The sequence below is a fragment of the Rhea americana genome, unplaced genomic scaffold (genome assembly GCF_003343005.1).
Source record: "Rhea americana isolate MKP2758 unplaced genomic scaffold, rheAme1 scaffold_133, whole genome shotgun sequence".
Classification (NCBI taxonomy): domain Eukaryota; kingdom Metazoa; phylum Chordata; class Aves; order Rheiformes; family Rheidae; genus Rhea; species Rhea americana.
This window is the reverse complement of record NW_028185406.1, coordinates 938,206-962,977: the sequence shown is the minus strand read 5'-3', so window position 1 is coordinate 962,977 and position 24,772 is coordinate 938,206. Positions and strand designations below refer to the sequence as shown.

General features: G+C 39.1%; 1 protein-coding gene across 1 annotated transcript in view; it reads right to left on the bottom strand.

Annotated features, from left to right (window-relative positions):
* The window catches only part of APP (amyloid beta precursor protein), a 180,423-nt gene that overhangs the window by 135,726 nt on the left and 19,925 nt on the right, over nucleotides 1-24,772 (bottom strand). The window contains exon 2 of the mRNA XM_085297964.1: nucleotides 16,298-16,427. Coding sequence (XP_085154090.1) covers nucleotides 16,298-16,427 — 130 coding nt within the window. The remainder of the gene's footprint in view (nucleotides 1-16,297; nucleotides 16,428-24,772) is intronic.

Below are 24,772 nucleotides of genomic sequence, written 5' to 3'. Positions count from 1 at the left end.
AAAAAAAAAGGCATATGAGAYTTCAGTATTACTCCTTTACTATACGCCAAAAACTAGGGGTGGAGTGGGGATATTATTATCCAATAAAGAAGCACAAAAGATGTACTAACAAGGGCAGGGGAGACTACAGAAAAATTGCTCGARTCAGACTCAATCAGGTTTTAATCTAAAAACCCCATTTCCCATAGTAGCTGGAAACAAAACTGAAATATCAAGATGTTTATGATTTACAAAACAGAGCAAAAGGGCATGTGGAGGGGAGGTTTACACTGTAACTTAACAGAAGTTTGATTTTTTCCCCAAAAGCTAAAATAGCAAAAGAAACGTAACAGCTTTATGACATAAATGCTCTATAATGAGAATTCAACGATGCCAGTAATTTACATGTCATGCTTTCCATTTTCAAAGTTAAGCCARCATTTAGAAGTATGAACCCATGAACCCCACAAAACTGGAAAAAAAAAATCTGAGTGGCCAAAAATTTCAATCAAAAATTGATGAGCATGGAGCTTATTTAAAAACAAAAAAACAAAACAAAAAAAAAAACGCTTTCAATTTGCTTAAGTCAACCTAGGTCGATCCCCCCACCCCCACCCCAAGGTTGGCTCCCGCCTGCTCAGCTGCACCTTGCAGCCCGCTCTCATGCCCTGGTATCAGCAAGTCAGATCTCGCTGTTTAAGTACCTCTTACTGCAGTGCAGTTTTGGGGTTATTTATTTGACTCGGCTCACACTTCCTAGAGCTGTTTGACAGCTGATGTTAGCCGAACAGAGATCAGCTGCAAGGAGGCAGCTGGAGGACAGGCAGTGGGATTACTAATCCAGATCCACCAAAGTCAGAATACTCACTCCGAGTCTGCCTTCGCAATGCATTCGGAGACAGCTGTTGGCCTCCTTGTGGAAGCGCAGCAATCGCAAAAGGGGAGCCCTACCTAAAAGGCTTCATTTTTTTCCCAGACTAAAGAAAAACTGCGCGATTAAATCCCAGCCTGGAAAAATTTACACATGGAAAAATCTTTTAAATACTAAGTTCATGAAACGGAAGTAATAAAATTTGTCCAGGGTACAGGGAGCAGAAGCTGAGATCAGCTGCAGAACTTGAGGGGTTGGATTGCCCTGACTGAAGGGATTCTTCCTGAAGATTGTTCTAAAAACAAAATAAAACAAACTGAACAAAACAGGATACACAAAGGGAAGGAGTCTGCCCACTGCAAACAGCTTGAATAAACAAATGCAGGAAACAGGCGTAAGGAGACAGCTCTAGAGGTGCATGTACTTGTTCTGTAAGGTGACACACAGACATTTCAATCATAGGGCTGGATGCTCCAGTGTTAAGTACCACCAAAAAATGTAAGATGACAGTCCTTTTTCTCAAAGAGTTTGCAATCTCTGTTCAACCACCTAGTTCCAAATAGTTGCAGTCTCAGGAAGCTGATCTTAAATAATCAATAATTCTGTAACAGATTAAGAACATCAACGAGAGGAAGAGAATGACTTGACAAAAAAGCCAACATGCAGAAATTATGCCCTAGACTAGACTATAATAAAAAGGTATGAAAACATAAGAACAATTATATAAAGAACAGTTAAGGGAAAAACTAAAACGTAAACAAGTTTCCTTCAGGGCAAACAGGATTAAACCTCCTAAGAACAGACACTGTTCATGCATGCACCTGAGTACCTTCTACAGAAAAAAGTGGAAGCTAGCATTACTACAAAAGCCAAAATTAATTCATTATCAGAATYATTTTTGATAATAAGTTGCTATGATTCAATTTTCTGTTGACCTACTTACAGTGATCTTATTAAAATGGGGTGATTTAAATATTTTTCATACTAAGAACTTATCAACAACTTCCACTAGACAGAAGATTATCAAATGCAGAAGGTAAATATTTTCCAATAATCATGATCCTCAATCACTATCCCTAGCACATGCTTTTGTCATCCTTCCTTTAGTATTTTAAAATGAGCAATTAGGAACCATAGTTAACAGCCAGTTGAAGCACATTAGATTGTGTACAGAATTAAACAAGAACCCTTATCTGTCAATTTTGCATTTTTAGGTACACAGAAGAAATCTTGTGTGAAAAAAGCAACAAAACTTTAGCAGGTTAAGCAGAACAGGTTAAGACTACCATTCTCTTTTATATATATTCTTATGTTCTACTAAAATTGAATTACTTCATATTAGTCCTAGGTTCACACATTTAACTGGAAAAAAACACGTTTAAGTTCCCTTAGTGACTATTAAGAAAAGTTTCCACATTACCCTGAACTTAAATATACAAGAAAACCTCTATTATACATCAGCCTGGGGGTCAGTTAACAAACTTCAACATTTTTGAGTAAAGGTTAAATCCACAGCCAAACCAGAACACAATACTACTCGCACATTCATTAATGAGATAGAACCACTCATGGAGAAAGATATGTTGTACTACACAGTAAATCAGTAGCAATTTTTCAAGCTAATGAAGAAGTATGAAAGCTATTAGTCAGCTTTGTTTAGTTAACAAGCACGCTGCTGTGGTACTATGTACAGCATGAACAGATCAAGTTTAAAAGTTCAGAATCAACCTAGTCATTCATAACTACTTTGTAGAAGCAGATTTTTAAATTCCATTAACTACTACTTTAACTCCTCTACACAAGCATGTTTCTTCATTATTACCCAACGAAGGTACAAGCAGAGCAAAGCAGAGCCCAGCTCCTTTTAAATAAAACCAGTGGAAATATCATGAAGCAAAAGCATGCAAACATGGGTTAAAACAAACACAAACTCCAACGATTTTTGCAGTCAAACATAGGCCTGCTGCAAACTTACTGCAGGAAGTGAACGTCACAGCACTCCCATGGCTCAGTACTGTAATTTTCCTCCTACAGCTGTCATGACTCCAGGAGCAATAAACCACAGTAACTAATTACATCCCCTACATTAACAGGCCAGATGGCCCCTTTGGACAGGCCTGGCTAGCTCTCCCCCTCCTCACTGCAGCCACTGGGGCCCCGGAGCCTCTGAGCTGTTTTTTTGGTCCTCCCAGGTCCTACACTCTCCCTCTTCCCTCAATTCTCCCATCAAGGAGACACAGAAACTGAGGTTTTGAAAAACAGCACAAATCCTGAAGTCTGTGGGAAGGGGAGTAGGAACCTACTACAGGTTTCAATTGCAACCCAGTTCACCCATCCCTGGGTGCATCACTGGAGCAAATTCAACATAAGAAAGGAAAAGGGTAGGTATATCTACCAAATCACAAAGTGGCTGAGCTTGGAGATCATCTGCTCTACTCCTCTATTCAAGCATGTCACCTAGAGCAGGCCAGGCTGCCCAGGACCACAACATCCAGGGTTTTCTTACTGAAGTTGCAGCTCTTAAATTTACCTGTCTCACCTTCCACCTGTGAATGGACTTAAGCATAAAAYCTCAAATATAGTCAAAATAGTACTTAAAAAAAATACTGCTTAYTGTTCATTTTCTTTTGAAAGAGGGTAGGAAGGTATTTTTTTTAATATAAAAATCACTGAAATCATAAGTGGGAGAATTTGGGCAGTTCTACTGAAAAGAAAAAAGATATGTCACGAGAAGGTTCTTGGTTCTTCGTTGTCACTCGTCCTGTGGCAAGCATACTAGAAATACCTTCCTTCCTCACGTTTCATACAGAATCTAGTATCCACAAGGATTCAATAAAACCTGAATCCTAGGATGCTTCACTCTTACAAATCGCACACAACCTTTCTCAATTTGTATTTTCCACTGCAGAAATTTACTTCAAGAAAACAAAAAGCTACCTTTGAAAGTGAARCATCTTCTGCTGCACAGTATTTTTTTTAAGCACCAACTGGGAGTACAAGCTTTCCTGTGAAAGTGTAAAGAACCCAAAGGGAATGTCTTCTTGCATGATAAAGATGCCTGCAATCGTGGGCAAGGGACTAGAAGTGCTGAAGCACGTTTGACCTTCAAATGTCAACATGCTCATCCCACAAAGATTCTGGATGTTTACACAATCACGTGGTGCTGTAAGTTCTTCTCTAGGGACAAACTCTGAGCACACTGATCAGTTCAGAGGGAAAATGGCTGGTCTCATCCTAGCACAGCTGTGTGGACATGRCCCTGCAGTCGTTTAACTCCTACATGCCATTTCACGGGAATGCTGCTTGCTATAAGTACATCTGCTACAAGGCCATACCTTCCCTTCCTTCTGAGGCTGTCAGCAAYAAGATCTGATGAATGAACATCCATTAGACCTGAGCAACTTCCAGTACTTGGAGAATAGTCTGCTAATGCTGCCCTGTCTCCATTTTCCAGTTATTTATCCTTTGAGGGCAGATAAATGCCAAGATGCTGTGCTGTCACACTGTTAAGTACTRGTTTTATCAGTCCTTTTTGCCTGAAGGGCAATGTGCCCTAAATAAGAAATACTTCACTGAAAACTAACCAAGTTTGTTCTTACACTTTCTCAAAGTCGTTTTGCAAATCCTTTCTCCAAGGTTACAGATGAGCTCCTGGAAGTCAACTTTCCCTAAAAGACAGGCTATCTGCTAAAAATGAGAATGTAAGGGCGTATTTATGAAAAAAGTCTGAAGTGTGTTAATGAAGGGCAAAATATCTTTCACAGAAGCCACTTCTCTCCTATTTAGTCAATAAACTCATTCCCCCCCTGCAACTAWGAAGATTAATTCATAAAAGTACTCTGACAATGAAAAAACAGTACACAGAGTTGGTTATAATACACAGACGTTTTTTAGCTTGTTACTATTGGTCACATAGTAAAATGGTTCTTAATTTGTTATTTAAAAAACCCACATTTTTCATGAAAAGCAACTGCAGCATCTTAGTGAAAATGTTGCGACTAGAGAAATATCAAATCTGGAAACCACTTTAGAACTTATATTCAAAGCAATGGAAACTTAAATTCATGGCCAACTCATTTATATGGGCACAGTGATATCGTAGGAAGCAATAAAACAAAAACAAAACTAAACTWAAGACAAAATATTCATAACATAGGCCTTCAAGAACTGCAATACAGTTCTTGCCTAGAGTCTTCTTATATCCTGGAAGGATTACTAATTTAGGTTTGCGCACTGAGAGTTGGTTCAGCTGTTTCTAGATCCAAGAGGACACCAGAAGCAGTTGCTGATACAACTGAATGACTATAAGTAAGACATCCATCCCAGTATTGCCTGAAGACTCCCCATTTGCTTCTGCACAAAATAACGGCCAAATGGAACCTCTCTGACTGTTTCCTGTGTATTTGGGATAGAAGATAGCAYATCTTTAGTCAAGAAACATTTTTAGAAGTTTGTCAAAAGTCTAACCAGCTCTCCTCACAAGACTTTGCAAAGCACTCGCTCCTTCTCAAAGGTCTGCCTGCTACTCTGGCTTTTTTCTTTGGATTTCAAAATTTGAAACACTATTCCGACTTACTTTGTTTTAATCAATTATTGTGTAAGATTTCATGCACTAAAGCAGAATGATGCCAKCACTTACAAACAATAAAACAAAAAGATGTTCTTTCATCATGACTACAAGATAATTCTCTTCAAATAAAGACTAAAAAAAATTTCAGCTCAACCAATGTTATAAGCCATATACAGGACAGAAGCAGCAGAGAGGGGAAAAACAAGAGTATCTGATCTTATTTTTTTTTTTTTTAAGTAGAATTGACTAATACTAATAAAACACAGGAATCATAAGCCCCCATTTTCACTGAAAAAAAAAACCTCCAGTTAAAACATTCATTAGACACCATCAAAGACACCAAAAATCACTCATTAAACAAGATAAAAACATCTTTATTTAACTAGGTATCAAGAAGAACATCTGACAGTAGTTGTTGGTCATCTGACAAACAGAGCATCACTACCTTCCTCCAGCATAAATGACATATCAAAAACATGCAGACTGTGCCTGTAACTGCCRTAATCCAGAATGCTTTAAATAAACCAATTTTTATTGTAATTTGTTGAAAGAGAAAACACTATAAAATAACAGCTAAGGTGAAGTAATTATACCTTTCTTTACATATGATGAAGCACTGACAGAGGTGCAAAAAAGCTTACTACTCCTAGCACAAAGGATGCWTTTGCTGTGACAGAAAGATTTTTCTYTCTTTTTTTTCCTTTTTGGGGGGAGGTGGGTAGGGGAGTGTGTGTGTGGGGGGGTTAACTGCTACCTTGCCTTTGTATTAAAACATTCTAATCACAGAGCTCCCAGGAAGCATCGAAAGGTCTCTTTCTATTTGCCTGGCTCAAGTAGCATCAAGTGATATGTGAAATGAGAGGCTAGGAGATGAGTRACAGAGCTGATGAAGAGCTGGGAAGCAGTCAGAAGTAGTGGCTGCATAACAGATGCTGAGATGGAGAGGAAGAAAAAGTGTTGAGGGGAGAGAAGAGATGGGAAGTGAGGAAAATGATTACCCAGAAATAAAGAAGTGAGAGACAGCAGTGCCTATGCCAGGAAACTTAAGTGGACCAGTAACAGGAAAAAGAGYAGAGCCTGGTGAGCTAAAGAAAGGAGAAAGGCTGGAAAACCTCAAGTCGATYGAGAGACTAGGTGAGAAAAGCAGGACTGGGCAGCAGCTCTCAGAGTCAGAAAAGAAGGAGATACAGTGGATAAGGCTGAGAAGTCTCATCACAAGCATACCTGCTCTTTGATACTGAAAAGAAACCCAAAAACATAAGAAGGCCTATTTCAGTCCAAAACAACTTTTAGCTTAAGGGTCAACAGCAGGTACCTAACAACACAGTATCAAAAAACGATGTAGGGAGAATAGAAGAGCATGCTGTGATATTTCACCATCACCTCCAAAGATACAGGACTGAAGTTCCTAACACCTGATGGATTATTTTGTGGTGAATTTAAWTTTTCAGTTCAATTTTGAACCTGTGCAGCTTTTTAGCATCCACAATATTCTGTGGTAGACAGAATTAGGAGCTCAAATACACACTCTACAATACAACATAAAACTATGATCACATACACTTTTACGCCTGCATGCTGCTTGTCTACAGCCTGAAACCTGCTCATTTCATTTGATATCCCTAGCTCTCATCTTGGAAGACATTGTGAATGACCATTCTTCATCCACCCTCGCTATGCTATGCATAATTTAACAGACCACTGTCATAGCCTCCAGTCATCTCTTTTCAAAGATGAAAAGTTCTCTTCCAGTATGTCGTTTCTTGTATGGGAGCCATGTCATACTTTCAAGTAGTCACTGTCACTCTTTCAACTCAATTCCTATTACATACTACTTAAGAAGCAAACCAGAGCAGCACATGGTATGCAAAAATGCAGGTAAATCCACTACTGATGCTGTGGTATAATTATGTTTTATGTCTCATTCCCCATTCCTTTCCTAATAATCCCAAACACAGTACTTTTTTGGTACTAACGAGCCAGTGTTTTCACAGAAGTATCTATTAAAACCCAAGGTCTCATTCCCGAGTAGCTAGAGGTTACTCATAGCGCGTCACCATATCCAACAAATTAAGATTCATCTGTTTCACACTTCTCCGTTGTACATCACCTTGACATCAYTGATTTTCACCCTGTTTTACCTCCAGTCAATCAGTATCATGAGGTCTTTCTGAAATTCTTCATCACTTGCCTTTATTTGTTCTATCTTGAATAACTTAGTATCATCAGCAAATGGGTCACCTCACTACTCATGAATGATCTGAAAAAGGGAATTTTGAATGTCACAGACATAAGAACTGATCCTCATAGGATTTTACTGGTGACCTTTCTCCACCTTGAGGATGGATGATTTCTTTTTTCTTTTTTTTTCCTTATTTATCCATGCAAGAATTTTCTCTCCTATTCCACAGTAGATTAATTTCTTTAATAGGCTCTAGGTCATGGACATTGCCAAATTTCTTCCGAAAAATCAGGCAGATATATTACTCACTTGCCTACCTACTCCTTTAAAAAGCCTCTAAGAGAACTGAGAGGCAATTTCTTGTTACAGAAGCTGCAATGACTCTTCATAGTTACTGGCAAGCCCAATAATTCTAATTTTTAGCACTAAAATAATAAATAAATAAAATCCCCCCAAAGTAGGCTTACTGAAATGTACTTCCTCAGATCTTCCTCAGAATCTTTTAGAAATATCCAATGACTTCCATCACTGACTCTTCCTTTGCAGTGAACTACTGCATCAAATCTGCTGGCAACACTCTATCCTCCTTGGAGACCAGATCATATCACGATGAGATCTTATCATTGCTGTCAGTTACATTGCAGAAATCTGTGGGATGATGCTTCATATGTAAATCAATTTAATGACACTTGATAGGACGTATACTTCCTTTCTCTCCCCTCCCCATCTTTCCTTCCCAAAAGACCAGGCAAACAAATTAATCAAAACTCTCCCACTGCAAAATCAAGTGCTATATATTGCATAAAACATCAAAAACAAAAGGATAAATGAGCTCTGTGACACAACAGAAATCCTTGGATGAAGAATTACTGCTTTGTTTGTTCAAAAAGCTGGGGAAAACAACAAATGTAATGTGAAACTTATGTTGTAGCTTCACACATCATTCACAGATTGATGCATATATGTTGACGCATATCAACATGTATTGTACATGTGTATCAAGTACATGGATACAGTCAACGCACTCGCACAGAGTTTTAAGCACTTTATTATTCAGAGCCTTTTAGTGGATACTTCTGTTTCTGAAACCCACCTTCTTCAGCCTTCCAATTATAAAATATTCCTAACTATCACCTTGACACTCCTTATCTTGTGATCTTTCAGAAACTAAACTAGGTCTCTAAAGTACTCAGGTAAGAAGGAACAGGGTAAATTATTTTTGTCTTCTGGCAGAATTTGAATGGTGAGTAGTAAATAAGGCACCGAGACACACAGTGCCACGAGCTCAGAACAAGGAAGTCCAACAGAAGGTGATCAAGTGAGCAGCGCCTGCTCTCTGCACACAATGCGGCACGACATGGGAGGAGCAAGGGTGCAGCACCACGCAACTCAAACCTCTTTAGTAAGGCAGGCACAAAAACCGGTCAAGTTATGGTCAGAGAGGTAACCTCATTTTTTGCATTTCCTAATTTTTGAGCTCTTAAYATTTGAATCTTACTATTACCCTTCGGTGCTACCTTTTATGGTTAACTACTTTTWAAAAGTACTGTAGAAAAAGTAGGAATGACTAAGACATTTGGATACCTGGCCAGTCTTATGGGAAAGAAAGAATTCAGTCTAGGTAGGATTGGTCCCTCAAGTAGAAAACTTAATTATCTTTTCACATTCTTACATATTTTAACACAACCTGTGTGTCTTTTTTTTAAATAAAAACAGTATTTATTACAATTTATAATGTTGATTGAAGAGAGGCACTAATGAGGCTTTCACATACAACAGCTGCTTCCTGTAAACTCTTTTTGGAGCATATATACCACTTGTTCTATTTTCCTTCTTGCAAGAGACAAATCATTTTCAATATTTACTTATAAGGTATTGCTTTACTGTTTTAAGAGCGAATTTGCAGTAAACTTTTGCAGTAATTTTGCTATATCCCTTCACTTCAAGGTTTCTGCGCCTTACGCTAAGAACTTGGCTAAACAAACCGTTGAATCAACATTTGGCACAAGCAAGGAGGTAGAAGCCTCCAGAAAGAGATCCGTGACTGACTGAGGAAATGCTGCCTGTCCTGGTGGGCGAGCTCATTCAGGATTTTTCTGCCTACTCCCCACTTCTTCCTTTAGCTGGAGATTTTTGTCCCATTAAGCGTGCCAGACACCAGATTAACTGTTTATACAGTCCTGTTCTGGGAAGAAACCACTGGCAAGGACACAGTTACAAGCCATGAGACACTACTGCTCCTAGAAATTCTAATACATACATAAATTCATTACTGTTTGTAAAAACGATCAGAAATCCAGCTGATGTTTAAGGGTCATTATTTTCTTTATCGCAAAAACTGACCACAAAATCTAGACCAATAGAGCTCAGGTAAATATGGAAAAACCATCGCTAGTCAGTAAAACACGTCAGGGCACGTCCTTAATTACCCTGCGGAACAGAAGCAGGTTTAAGAAACAGCTTTACGAACTGATTCTCTRAACGCTTGCTGCAATCGGTTCAGCAGCAAGGACGCAGGAGCAGCAGGAAATCCTGGTCGCCCGCGCAGCGCCGAGGTGTCAGCAGCGCGCCAGCCCCACAGGCTTTTGGACTGGGACGCAGAAGGGGAGAGGCCGAGCAAGGACAGGCACCGCGGGGCACCTGGGAGAGGTGGCCGGAGCCAGGGCTTTGCGCACGGGAACTGCGACACCTCGCTACACCCGCGGCGCTTGCAGTTTCACAACGAAGGTGCCTAGCCCAGGCAGGCAGGGCTTTCTAAGTTGCCTGCCAGCGCGCTGCCAAGGACACCAGTAGCAGGCAGGAGCGGTGCATTAGGGAGGAAAGAACTCGGAGGCAAGGATTTCTCTCAGAAGCACAGCTACGAGGAGCTGCGCCTTTCGTTGCACCTAAGATTTCTCTGCCCTCGGTATCCTCGCTAAGCAATTCAGACTGTCAATCTTTTCTGAGATCCTCTCCTTCCTGTCAGCTAACACTGTCAGCAAAACTAGACATGATGTAGTTGTGTAGGCTGAAATTCGGTGCATTTTTTATTTAAGGAAAACAGGGCGATCTGAGGCTTGTCTGCATCACTCACATGGCTGAGCAGAGACTGAAGCAAGTTGGAGGTGGGTAGCTAAACTAGTAGGGACAGAAAAATTTGAGAGAAATTACTTAATGCCATTCGATCAACTAGGCAGTGCATGGAAAAGCCAGTGGGAAGTCCTTCTAAAATATCTACAAGGAAAGCTTTGCAGTTGCAAGTAGAAACAGGTACGCTAGACAGTGAGCTGAGAGAAAARAACAGCAAGTACCACACTGTGTATCAGAAGTAAACACACCCAGTTTTTGTACTTGTATTGAAAAATAACCCCACAACTGCAAATGCAAGTAGATTACCAAACGAACCATAAGAACTGTCAATTACGTGCACCTTATYCTAGGCATAACCTTAGTGTTTTCTTTGCTATAATTGACTAGACATGCATATCAAAACTTCAGCAAGCCTTTTATTCTGAAGTCAACACATGGTTACTTTACAAGCTGTTGCAGTAATAAAGCATGACAAGTTAATAAATATTTTCAAAGATCTCTTTCTTTTTAATCAAAAAGAGAAGCAGACTTCATTATGTAACTGAATAGCAAAAATATACTTATCATATAACCTAATCCACTTGTTTATGGAGAAATGATAAGTAATCAAATTTTGATTGACAGAAGCTACATATATAATCATATTCCAGTAAATCTAGGTCCTTCAAACGCTGTCTGAATATAGTGTTTAACAGCCTACATTAAAGGGGATAACAAAACAGAGCCATACTTGAGTATGMAAGTAAGCGTTTTGCATAGCGCAGTTAATCAATGCCCTGATAATTCCCCTCTGCCCTATTGCACAGTTGGTTGTCTGCCAGGCCCACAGATCGATCCACGAACATGTGTATAATTTAGCTTCTCCATTCTCTCCAAGGCTACGGTGTATAATGAGCAGCTATGTGAGGGTATAAGTTGTCAACAGTAAATGAAACACCAGCTATTCAGTAAGGTATAGCGGCATATATTTCTGAGGATTTAAAACCACCACATCACTGGGATAAGAATACTTGCTCCTACAGAAAGCCTGCAAAAAAGGGCTGGTTACCTCATTTCATAGTCCATGTTATTCGAATTTGACAGCCACTTCTCCTTATGTGAGATGTGAACAAAGGAACAAGTAAACCAGAATTGCCCAGTGTCCATATTCTTCCAACATAGAAAAGAGCCAGGCAGAAATCCTGCCTTCCTACTGCAGTCAGTGCGAAGTTCTTCCTCCAGCTTTCTTAAGACTAGAATTGCAGCCAAAGTATTTTTCTAGGACAGTTTTTATCAACTGAATCAGAAATTGCAGGTATCCTGGCACTGCTTAATAAAATCCTGCAGGACAGCAAGCTTATGTCATCATTTTGGAATGCTCTAGTCTTAAAAGCGTAAGATTTCTGCATGCTGCAGGTGCAAGGATGCCAGCATGCACAGCAGGGGTTTATGCCAAGGCAGCACTGCTGATCCTCATTCTTGGGCCAGCAAATCCTACTGCTCATTGCCTTTGCCCAAGCACCAAAACACATTCGTGCATCCACTAATCAAGCAACTCACTTCTCCCCTGAATAGCATAATTTAACTCTTTAATTTCTGCACTACTGCTAAAAAACCTCCCCCMAAAAAACAAAAAAACCCTCCAAAACCAGACAGTAGTAGCCACATCATTATTTAAGAGAACTAAATCCCTGTTTCTGTCAAAAGATGGTTAACAGAGCTAGAAGCCACAAGAAGCAAACACTGAAACATGTCATTTTCTAGATACGCAAAGATAAAAACAAAAATCTTGTTATAAGACAAATGAGTTGAGTGTGTTCAAGGTAACGGATCCACCTGACAAATTTCTTTTCCTAAAGAGCTTCCCCTCCTCAGTAAACTGAAACTGTACAGTAATCGCCTGTGTTGATGGAAGCACGCAGGAGAGATTTGGTAAATCAGATCTATTGCATGAGACAATAAGCTGCACAAAGCCTGCAGTTTTAAGAACATTGCCAAGCCCTGCATGCAGGCACAAATTCAAACATACTTAGAGAAGTAAACAAAACTGATAATGCTTTTCTTCTTTGAGTTTAATTAGAATATTTCCTGGGGTATATTTAAGCAGTTATTGCATAAACATTTGGCTTTTTCAAATCAGGGGCTTTCATTTTTCTTTATTTAAATCATTTAATATTTACTTGCTTTAGCTGCATCCAATCAAGAAAAGGAAATGTGAAACCACATAATCTAATAAATCAGATCAATATTACTAAACTATATTGCTACAAATAGCCTGTATTAACTGCCAAAGAGACCTGTAAGAGAGAAACTCTCTTACAGAGGGAGCAGCCAAGTGCTACAGCGATACACTCTCTTCATTTCTCAGAAAGCCTTGGCTAATGACTGGGATGTAAATGGACTGTGAAGATGCTCTGGCCTGAAAGCAGACATACTTCTCTCACTCAGTGGTTCTCACCTCTGTGGAACATGAAGTCAAAATGGAAGCAACTATAAGCTGCCTGAATATAGTGAAAGGGATTTTCACACCCAAGTAAAATCTATAAGCCTACAAACTGATGCAGAACTTCAAAACACTCTCTGTAACAATAGAACTCAGCACAAACCTTGAAGGCTTCTACCACAAAAGGTATATAAAGATTCACAGACTCAATCAGTTGCCCATCAGCAAACTTTCTTGTTCTGTCTTGATTCTTACCAGTATACTTGATTTAACGGTGGTCTGCATTGAGGGTCTACCTCCACTAAGATTACTGCAGAATCAGTTCTGCCAGAGCCACACTTTCAAAATTGCTCAGTAGCCACATCAAGCGTAGTGGAAAGGCACAAGCAGAGCTTGCAACTAAATCTTTGCTGTGCAGCTCCTAAAACAGAGCTTGTATCCACATTAAAACCTATGAGTTGAATCCCTGCTCAAGCAGGAGCAGAGTACCACATTCCAGAGTTTCAAAAAAGCATCTATATGACTTCACTGGTCTTGCACTATTAAAATCTCAGGGGGTTGCTCCTATAAAGGAAATTAAGAATATTAAAATTTCAGGGGGCTGTTTCAGTTTAACTGCTAACAATATACCAAAACTAAGCCGTTAAAGACTAAGCAAGCCTGGCTTCCCCATAGGCTGTACTTCTGTCCACAGAGCCCCACACAGAAAAAATGATCAGCTCTCTCAATCTCACCCTCTAATGCCCTTTCACCAGAAGGAAGACAGTAGTGCTTCAACTTTTGTGAGACCATGCACAAAATCTGAAGGAATCGTTGGAGTAAAAATGACAGATAATAGTCAAGTTTGCCATTCTTCCTTCAACAGAAGCACTAACATGACTCCTCTCCCTCCAATAAGCTTTCAAGAGCACCATCATCTTCTAATGCTTTTTGTTTCTATTAGTTTTACTTTAGTCAGAGTCAAAAGTTGAAGGGCAAGATAGACAACATCTAAACGCAGGCAGGCAGGCAAATACCTCAGCTATCAGGAAACCAGGCAAAAAGCAGCATACAGGGGAGGATTAAAAAATATGACAGAGGAGTTAAAAACCAAGTATTAATGGGAATGCGGAGCTTAAATACCGTAAAATATTTTGCCTCCAGTAAGCAAAGCCTAGCTTGCTACCTGAGACAGTAGAAATATAATTCTAGGTAATTACTCATTCTAAACAACAACTCAGGAGAGATGCCTTAAATACCCAAGTCTAGTCCATCACTCCTGCAAGGCAGCTGCACACAATTCTGTTAATAAATTTATGAACCTCCTGCTAAATTACTGGGCTTCTTATCCCTATTCCTTTTACTAAAGACTGTTGGAGCTCCTTATTCTTGCAGACACTTCCTTACAATTTCCAGATTAAATTTATTCATGGTCAATTTATATTCATTTGCTCTTGTGATGACATTGTCCTTTATCTTAAATTAGATTGTAAGTTCTCCAGGGCAATGATGAAATGTTCCTATGTAAGTATATAGTCCTGAGCGTAACTGTTCCCTAATGGTAATTCAGTGCTTTGGTTATGATGACAATACCATAAATAATAAAAATTAGTTTTCATAGCTCCACTACTCTGAACTTCATCATATCTCTAATTAGTGCAAGTGCACTCACATGGAATTTTATCAAATACATTATGATGAACTTAGCTGAATCTGCAGTTCTGCCCTATCTCTAATAAGCTGCTTATCTTACTCTACAACTATATACACTACAAGCTGGTATTCTGACTCTGAAAAAACTAGAGGAAACATGACAACAAGTGGGTAGAAGAGTATGCCCTTTTTAAACATTTAACAAATTTGGTGGAAGAGAAGAGTAATCATCATAACTCATGCAGTAGTTAGCAAAACTCTCATTAAGGGGCTTTCTTTTGCACACACAGAATTAGCATTAATATAGATGGGTTCCAAAAAAARAAGTCTTGAATTTGGTATTCCTTGAACAATACTAATGCTCAGAAAAACCTAGTTGTTCTTAACTACGGTAGCATCAACAACTATACACTTGAAAGCCAGACATGCTTGTTTCATATATACACAGTCATACTTCCTATCCAGAAACTTGACAAAACATTAACACTTTCCTGATAACTCTAGATATATATTTTGCATTTTTTTTTTTAAACCAACTTTGACCCTAGTGGTAACACACACATTATTTACTCTGCAGTCCTGTTTTCATAAAGTTAGCACACTTGGTGCTGGGCATCAGTCTCAACATACCAAATATATATATTTTTTCTACTTGTCCCAGAAAAAAAAAATGCAAATTTTCTGGAATTTCTTGCATTATTCATTTCATGGAATAACTGGTCAAAGATCAGTAGGCTAGAGTTACTTTACACACACAAAAAAAATGTGGTTGTCTTAGCTTAATAGAACAGCAAACTCCAACTGGTGGCTGCATTTGACCATGAAGTCAAGCAGCCATTTTATCACACAATTCAAATGATACTGGAAAAATAACATATTTAAGCCATTCATGGAATAATCTCAAGGAAAAAAATTGTGCCTAGAATGTTAACGACAACATCAAACGAATACGATTTGCATTTTATAAATGCTGACAAAAAGCTAACAGAGAGGTAAAGGTTAACAGAAAACTGAAGGATTAAACCTCCCTTTTAAACTGGTGAACGGATTCAAAACATGAAGGCCATAGGAGAGAACAGCAAGCTGCTGTTACAAGAAAACTTGCAGAAAGAAGCAGAGGATTCTAAAATCTAGCTTTTGCTTGCTTCCAATAAAAGCAGGTTTCCATTTGCTTTCACAATAAAAGATCTAGTACTAGATATAAAACCAGTAAAATAGCATGTATCTAGGGAAAAGACGGACAGCTTATAAGCAAAGAACTGTAAATTTGGAATATGTGTACGTCTGAACAGAAAGAGAAGAGAGGACTGACAGTGACAAAAATGTGGGGAGCAAGCACAAGCCTGGTTTGCAATTGCTTATGAAAATAGTATCGGGAATAGCTGGAGTCTTTTCTGTTAAGTTGATGTAGCTCCAAAGGATGAACAGATTGAGACAAAATCCAACTGAAAGCAAATAATTATACAAAGATATGAGAGATAGTTATGTAGATTCATTTTTTTCCCCTTTAAGAAGAGGCTGAGGAATCCAAGGGCAGAAAAGAAACAGATGCAAACACTCTGTATCACTCACCCAGACACCTGTACGGAACGACAATATGAGGGTGACCGTTGCACTGCTTCCATCCCCGCTTGCACCAATTTTGGATCGTAACTGGCTGGTTGGCTTCGACAACATTGGTGATTTGCAATTCAGGGTAAACCTAGCATTAAAATATAAATAAGAAAAATGTTATCCCTGGCATGCTGAGTCATTTAACACATTACATGTGTATGTCGTACATATCACAAAATAATTTTCAATTCTCTATCTTTTCCTTCTTCTGTTGCCTATTATATATCTAGTTACTTCATGGTATGACTATTTGCACTTACCTGAAAAGCTGGTGTGTTTGTACATCAGTAAAAACAGGTAGCTGCTAGCTCTGAATGTGATGGTGGTAATAACAGGCTGTCATGCCTTTTTCAAACAGCCACATTTGACTAACTCCACTTGAACTGAACATACCAATACTTGGCCAGTTTATATTCTCAAGCTAAAGATCATCTAAATGAGTGTTTCATGGTTGGCTAAAATACCCTCTCTCCTCCATGCCTAGTGAATCACTCTCCTTGCAAATCTTGATTCATCTAAAAAACATAACATGGTTAAGAGAAGCATAAAGGTATGCTGACTAGCAACATGCTCTTCCCTACTGCAGTCTGTATAGTCTGCTAAACCAGGTATTTATACTTAGGTTTACATCACTAATGCTTCCTTCTTCCTGACTTCCCCAAATTGAGATCAAATCTAGTCTGCTCTTAATACTGCAATACACTCCTACAACCCTAACACTCACTAACCACCACACTGTCATCATACTGCGTGATTCATTTATTGGCAGCCAATTTGACTGACCTATGTGTTTGTTTTTTTCTCTCCCTCACCTAAGTCCCATACATATATTTATTTCCCCTTTTCTGCTGTCAGTAAGGGCCAGGCTGCTCTCTTTTGCCAGAAGACTGTTCTTAGACACTGACCTTTTCTGCAGACTCACCTCCCAGCCATCTTCTGTGAATGTATCTACATTAGCATTTCAATTTTCCCTCTTACTACATCTCAGTTCACAAAATGGAGTGGTTTCACAGCACACAAACTGGGTTCCTTTTGGATAAAGCTGAACTGGAAGATGTGATCCCATGCCACACCTAAAGCCTCTCAGCCCCTAACAGATGTTTTCTCCAGATGACCAGGCTAGAGCTAATGAGAGACAAACCCTACAAACCCACAGTGTGGCTGCCGGATCCTCTGCACCAGCGGCTTCACTCTGTGCTCCCAGCTCTTCCTGCACTACACTGCTTGCTAGCATAACCTATGGCTCTAATTGCTCAAACCAGTGATCCATCAGTTAGCTCCTAAGATCAAACTTAAAATGGACTAGCTTTCCTTCACACTTCCTTGAGCAGTTCTTACTGATTTCTGAGTATTGTCATGTCACATCTGTGGATTTAGGTAGATTGAAAGCTAGCCTACTCATACCTACCACACGAGAAGAAGAAAAGAAATAAACCCTGGGGAAAAGCAAGCAACTGGAGATAGATCAAAAACATCCCACAGAAAAGGAATATAAAGCCAGTTAAAGAAAGCTGGGTTGAGACTGGATGAATTCCAGGAGTCCTAAACCAGTGCTTGGAAGAACCTTTCTACCCCTCTCTAAAATAAAAGGATTAGTCTCAAGCACATATCTCACAAGCACACAGAAACCCAGTGTCAATCCCTCCTGGCACTCCCCTGACCAAAACTTTAAAATCCAAGTGTAGTAAAAAAGAAGCAAGTAGGTTCTTTGAAGCGCAAGTAAAAGTTTCAGACTTAAAAAGGCAGTAATGAACAACAGTACAGCTTTTTAAGGTTTGAGATCATTAATCTCTGAACGAATCTGCCCTGGTCCACGCATCTGTGGTTACAACAAAAAGTAAACGGAGATACAAGAGAAGAACTACTCACTTTCATTAAAGGACAAGAAGCGGCTAGTAGATTCGTAAAATCGAACTATATTGATTAACAGCTTAACATGCAATGAAACAAAGCCAGATACAGTAACAACGCTAAGGAAAGGACTAGTTAGGGAAAAAAACATTTACTACAGCAAAAAAAATGGACTTTATGCTAAAGATGTTAAACATCAACCTTTCCTTTTTTAATCAGGTACTTCTTGTTACACRTAAGTGCTTAAAAACAAGTCATTTGAAATTTTTTTGCCTGTTCAGACAGCACCCTCAACTTATTACAGTGGACCATTAAAGTATGCGAAGACGCTTCAGATGCCATCTTCTGTGCTAACTGAGCAAGCCAGATACAGATCACTTAGAGGAAGACCATAAACCAGAACTGAAAACTCAGGATGAAGGTTTCCTACATTCAGAAGATAATAGCTTTGCTCTGTCCATTTGTTTATGCTGCAGCAGCTGACCAGGGCTGATGGGTCACCACCTATATCACAAACATATCAGCATTTTCTCAATACTTGCAGAAAGCAAGTCCAGAAGGATTCATTGCTCTCCCACTCCATCCGTGTTTGAAATACTGAATTCTGGATTGAAACAGCAAGGTTGTGAATTAAATGAAAGCTCCCCTTTCTTCTTCAATCTCATTACTTTTTCCYTCAGGTCCCCACAGCTTCACTAAACAGGTCTGCACATGCTCAGGCTCTTGATGCTTGTTACAGCACTGCCAAAACAGATTAGGATTTCACCATGGTGGGAAATTTCACACCTCAACTGCTGGGTAAATATTACACTGTGAGGCACCATAGTTGCCTCAAGAGCTAATGCACAAGATACAACAGAAAGATTCAACTTTCTTCAGGCACTGTGCTTAGCGTGGTCACTCTACATTCTTCCAAGTTTATGTTCCCACAGGCATTACATTTGAACAATTGCAATCCAGGGTTATATAATACTGGCTGCTACCACAAACCAAAAGCTTGATATATCACACACTATCATTTACACATTCTCAGCAGAATAGGTAAATCTCACTYGTCACACCCAGAGGAAGCAATGTCTGAAATGAGTATGACTGAAAAGTGTTCAAAATGGTTTCACTGGAATACAAAAAAAAGAAATTGAGAAAAAAACCCACAAAATAATTTATGCATTTACAAGAATGTATACAAAACAAGAAAACAATTCAGAACAGAACTCTTACTCAGGAGCAAAAGACATACTTAGTTGCTTTCCTGAGGTGAATTTCTAACGAGTAACAGTGAACTATTATTGTAGACCCTTATTGAAACATTAAGATTGAGGAAAAGATATTGTTTTAGTTTCACTATTTCACAAAATCATCTTTTAAACCCTTGGTTGGTAGTGGACCAAACTAAGTAGTTAACAGAATTTGTCAGAAGTACACAGGAAAGCAGAAATACAAAGAAGCCTGTTCATCTGTTTTTACATCAGTTACTAAATTCTTAATTTCTTCTGACAGCTCACACAAAGCCTTGTCCACCCTTCACAGAAGAAAACAGGCTTTGAATTTCATTATCAATAGGTTAATGCCTGTAATGTGTACGCACTAAAAAGAGTTCCTCTAACTAGACTTGCATAAGACAGTTGCTCTGAATTGAAGTGGGACCTACTTAGTGGCAGAGAAAGATGAGATTCATACTTATTTATAGCATCCCTAATGAGTCATTGTTCCTTCTGGATAATCAAAAGGAGCTGCTTTAGAAAGTTACAGGAAATCTAAAATTTCAATTTTATCATAGCTTGTTGCACAGTAATTGATTGAATACGTATTAAATGGAAAAGTTTAGGAAGAAATAACATCCTATATAATCTAAAAAATTTAAGTCATGAATTAAAATTTATAGCTGGACCATTGTTTGTTTCAATTTTCATTTACAAATTTCCTTACACATTGACCTTAAGAAACAAAGCAAAAAAGCCTCTCCATTCAGGCTACTCAGAATTTAACGCCACCTCCACGCAATCTTTGTGCAATTACGTTTACCCATACAAAGCCTAATGATGCTTGGACTTCAACCCTAACTATAAATGTTCTTAACAAAAAAGGAAAAAAAGGCGTTTTGACCTCCTTGGCATACAGACGTGACAGCAATAATACAACTATGACAGTGTTACAGTAACCTATGCGCTCTCTAAAGGGGGCTGGATATTACTTTAAAACTAATCTGGAAGGAAACAGGAAATACGATACAAAATTGGACGGCAGAGGAACAGCCTAAAATAGCGAAACGGACATGTTGCCACCACAGCAATCAGTCATGCCTGCGAGACAGAGCCAAATCTGACAACAGGCATTTGGATATGGCCAAYGTGCACGTCTGCCACGTACGTATTTATTCCTAGGTGTCTCGGGCGTGAGGAGCACTGGCTGCTCACRTGGGATGGGGTCTATTTCTGGAAGAAAAATGCACCCCAGCTCCCCCTGGCACACTGCAGGCCACAGGGCCACCAGGGCTGGCGAGTGCGCGGCGGGGCTGATGGCACACAGTCGGCACTGCTATGGCCAGTGCTGGGATACTGGATCTGGCTGCAGCAGAAACAATTCAGAAGAGCTTGGACAAGCTGGAAAGAGTTCGAGGGAGAGTCAAGGAGCACAGAAGATAGCCAACATCCAGCAAGGCAGATGTGCTTGACCCCTGCTCTAACGGAGACAGGCCTACAGCCAAGCGCAGCTGCAGGAATTTAAAGTTGGGGAGCTCCTCAATTTGTCAGGCAAACCTACAGAGTTAGTTGCCAGAAGTTGAGATGGGACAGTGGTGACTGCAGGGTGCTTAACGAACGCAGCGACTTGGRAAGTCACAGCCTAGCCACAACCACAAATGTCTTGGTCAAAATGGGTAATTTTTCCCTAGCAAGGCTACTATCATAGTGCTATCATAGTGAGACTTGGAAACAAGTAAATCCTACAGACTATGCGAGGTGCCTGCTGATATTAGATGATCACTCTAAATGCATATTGTACTAATTACAACTAAATCGCTAGAACTATCCTATTTATACAATCATAATAAAATATATCAAAAGGATTGATTAAAAAAATTTCATCACTGAGTCATTTAARCTTGACAAAAGACAATTAATTCTGTACATCTTGGTGCAACTTGAAGGAATAATTAGGTATAATTACATGAGACAGTCCTAAAAGACATTTCTATTCAAAAGCATAGTACTTATTCTCTTGGTAGTATTCATTTCCCCCTCTCGCATCTTCTAGATTAATTCTGCCCATTCAGAATACTGTTCCTTTTATCATATTGTTAAAAAAAAATGCTAAAGGTTTACAAGGTTAATCTTGATTAAAATGATGACAATAACAGTTTAGTGGAGTTATTTCAATTTATTTCTGCATTTTTTGTTAAACAGGTAAAATAAGAATAACAACAGGTCAAACATATCTGGGTGGTTCTAGCAATCATATCTGTAATGATTTGAATCAATTGACTATTTTGATTCACTTGAAGAAAGTGGAAGATAATTTAAACTGAAATACTCACAGCTTGGTTACAGCCAGACAAAAACMACCAATCGGCTTTGTTTGTGGACAAGTTTCCTTCCAACCTGACCATGTAAATTTGTACTTTCAATGTTCTAAATTTATAATGTCCAGATTACTTTAATACTCAAAACAGCTCACCGAATTTATCAGAAAATTTGTTTGGTTGTTTTTAAATGTTAAAAACCGTAATAGATATAAGACAGATAAATATTTACCTTTATGCTTTTAATGAATGAATAAAATGTTTGATTACATCAAGTAGCTTGCATGCAGTTGCCATAAACACAAAGGAACACATGTATTTAATATTCACTGTGTAGAAACACAGTTTTAAAATCACTTGTGAAAAATGTCCTTCTGACAAGTGAGCATATCTAAAGGTTGACTAAACAATGCTTCAACTCTGAAAAGAAGTCTTCAATTCCAGACTAACAAATTAGAGTTTGAATGAAACTACTGCTATTCCTTTCTGTAGCGTACCTTAAGAAAAATCCCTTTGAGGCTATTAGAGGGTAAAAAGCAAGCAAATTAATACGACAGAAAGGAATAARAGATCATCAGTTGGTTTCCAGCATTTTAATAGATGTATTCTCAAACAGCAGTATCAAGCAGACATGCTGCACTCATTTTCAACAATTCAGCATATCCACACAGAGGAAATAYAGAATCATAGAACGATAAATATTTTTTGTGTGCCCCTGCACAGYATTTCTGCAGGCTTTCCAACGTGTGACTTCTAAAGCAGCAACATTGCAGAGTCCCAGCTGCCCGACAACAGCTGCAACAACAGTGGCATCAGATGAGCAGCAATTACACAAGCGCAGCCAAATCTGAACTCAGCCTTGTAATCTGTTTCTGGAAAAACAGGTAGTAAGACAGAGATCCAAAGTATTTCATATGTTTAATGTCAAAATAGTCTAGTTCATTACTGTTTTTTTTACAACTATTTTCTTACATTACTACAGAGAGTCTTGGTATCTTCTTGTATCTTCACTGATAAAATATCTAAACCCAGTCTGAGGACTTGAGAAGCAAGAGTTTAAGACTCAGAGATTTCTGTACTTTTTGTTGCATAGTCACATAACTTAAAGGCTTTTTTTAAAAAAAAAGCTACAAATCTCCACCAAACATCAGACATCAGCTTCAGAAATTCTTGTAGAAATACCCTCTTTTCAAATTCTTTCTTATTTAAGTAAAAAAAAAAAGGGGGGGTGGGGGAGGACACACATGAAATTGCAGAGACTTAACACCTGCAACTATAGATCTTATTACATTTATCCTTCAACAACCACCTATCTAATTTTTTGTCTACGTTTCTTCAGTAATTTTTCCCATGAGTTACAATTTTTGAACTTTGTTTTCTGTTCATCTGCTATGACCATAACTCTTGATCAGCCTGTGGGCTTACCAGATTTACCAGTGAACCCAGATTTATGGTAAGCATAAAGCACAGCAGAACTCGGGTGCCTCAGCTCTGCAGTCATCCCACTTGGATAAGGGACTGCTACGTGCATGGGCATAATCCCCGTGCTGAATTGCCAACCATGGAGGGGAAGAGAAGCCAAACAAGCTTTAGGAAGATTTTAACACACTGACACAAGGACCATGCCATACGTGGTCAAGTTGACTACTCTGGAGAGTCCCCTGAAGTCTAAAAACTGCACACAGCACCTGCTATGTTTCAGAAGAAATGAACCGTATATTGCCCTGCTTGCTCTTTCACAATCATATAATAATCTAGCCTTTTCCTATATTTCCTCAAAAAAATATCATCTAAAAAGTGCTGCTGTTCTTTGGTTTAACCTACCCTCAGAAAGAGTTACGAAATATGAACAGGGATCTCCTCACTGCTGAGTCCAACAGTTACACTCAACTTAGTACTGCAAATATTAAAGTATTTGCATGTTTACACAGTAAATGTTCCATAAAATATACTTGTAGCTCTCCTCTAGGCAGTGCCCTCATCAGCCAGCTGGACAGGAATTTTCAGCTTCCCAGTCCAGCACACTTCTGCAAGTCAACATTGAAGCCTTTAATTTTCTGCCAAGTCTCTGCTGGCTCAACTACGCTCTGTCATACCTGACCAAACTCAATCGCATGCTCTCAACTTTCTCAGCCACACAGGTGCTTCTACCACAGAAGCCAAACTAAAGGGCTATTTAGTATCCCAATGGTTTATGCCACTCTCTATAACCCATGCAAGTGGTTCACGTGCTACATGAGAATTATGACAGGGAAGTGAATAAACCCAGTATCCAGCTCCACTGATCCAATTCCAAACTGACTGTGGTCACTGGTGATCATGGACCAACTTGAGAAAGAACAAGGAGGAACAGCTCTGCCTCCGGACTGCAGCTCCAGGAGTGTCTGCCTCTGTAACTTAATTAGTTTAACATTTCAGGATGTTGCACTGATTTCTGACTGCTTTTTGGAAAAACAGAGCCCTTTTAACCCTCCAGGGAAAGAAGTAATCGATCCCTAAAAGCAAAACCACACCCTATGTTAGTATCTCCCTGGCTAGTCAGRGTGTTATTTCTTTGAACCCAACCCTGGGGACAACTTTACGCAGACATAACACCTGTTATCTTCAGTTAGCATTCATCCATAACTTCTTTCAGTTTTTAATGGCTGCAGCCTCACTATTTGCAGCCTCAACACCATCTAGAAGAGTTTCATACGCTGCTCTTAAAGTTATTTCTGTAGGACCATCTGACAGTCTTCCCCCTCTCCCCCACAACATCTCAGCTGCTTCTCTATTACATTCAGAGCTGCATCCTGCCAACAAGTTCATCCACTATCCTGGCTCCTTTCAACTCAGCTCTCACCTCGCCAATCCACTTGTCATGGTGTCCTGTTAGTTCCTATTTTCTACTTGTCTCCTCACCCTGTGTCCTTTATGTCTTATCCCCAGAGGCAAATGTTCTATCTTCRTCTCTTAAACATCCTCAAAATCTCTCAATTTTCCCCTGAGCATGTAAAGCCAGTATGTATTTTATACTCGTAAGTTGTTTCCTTAAGGAAACTTTTGTATGATCAGCATCATAT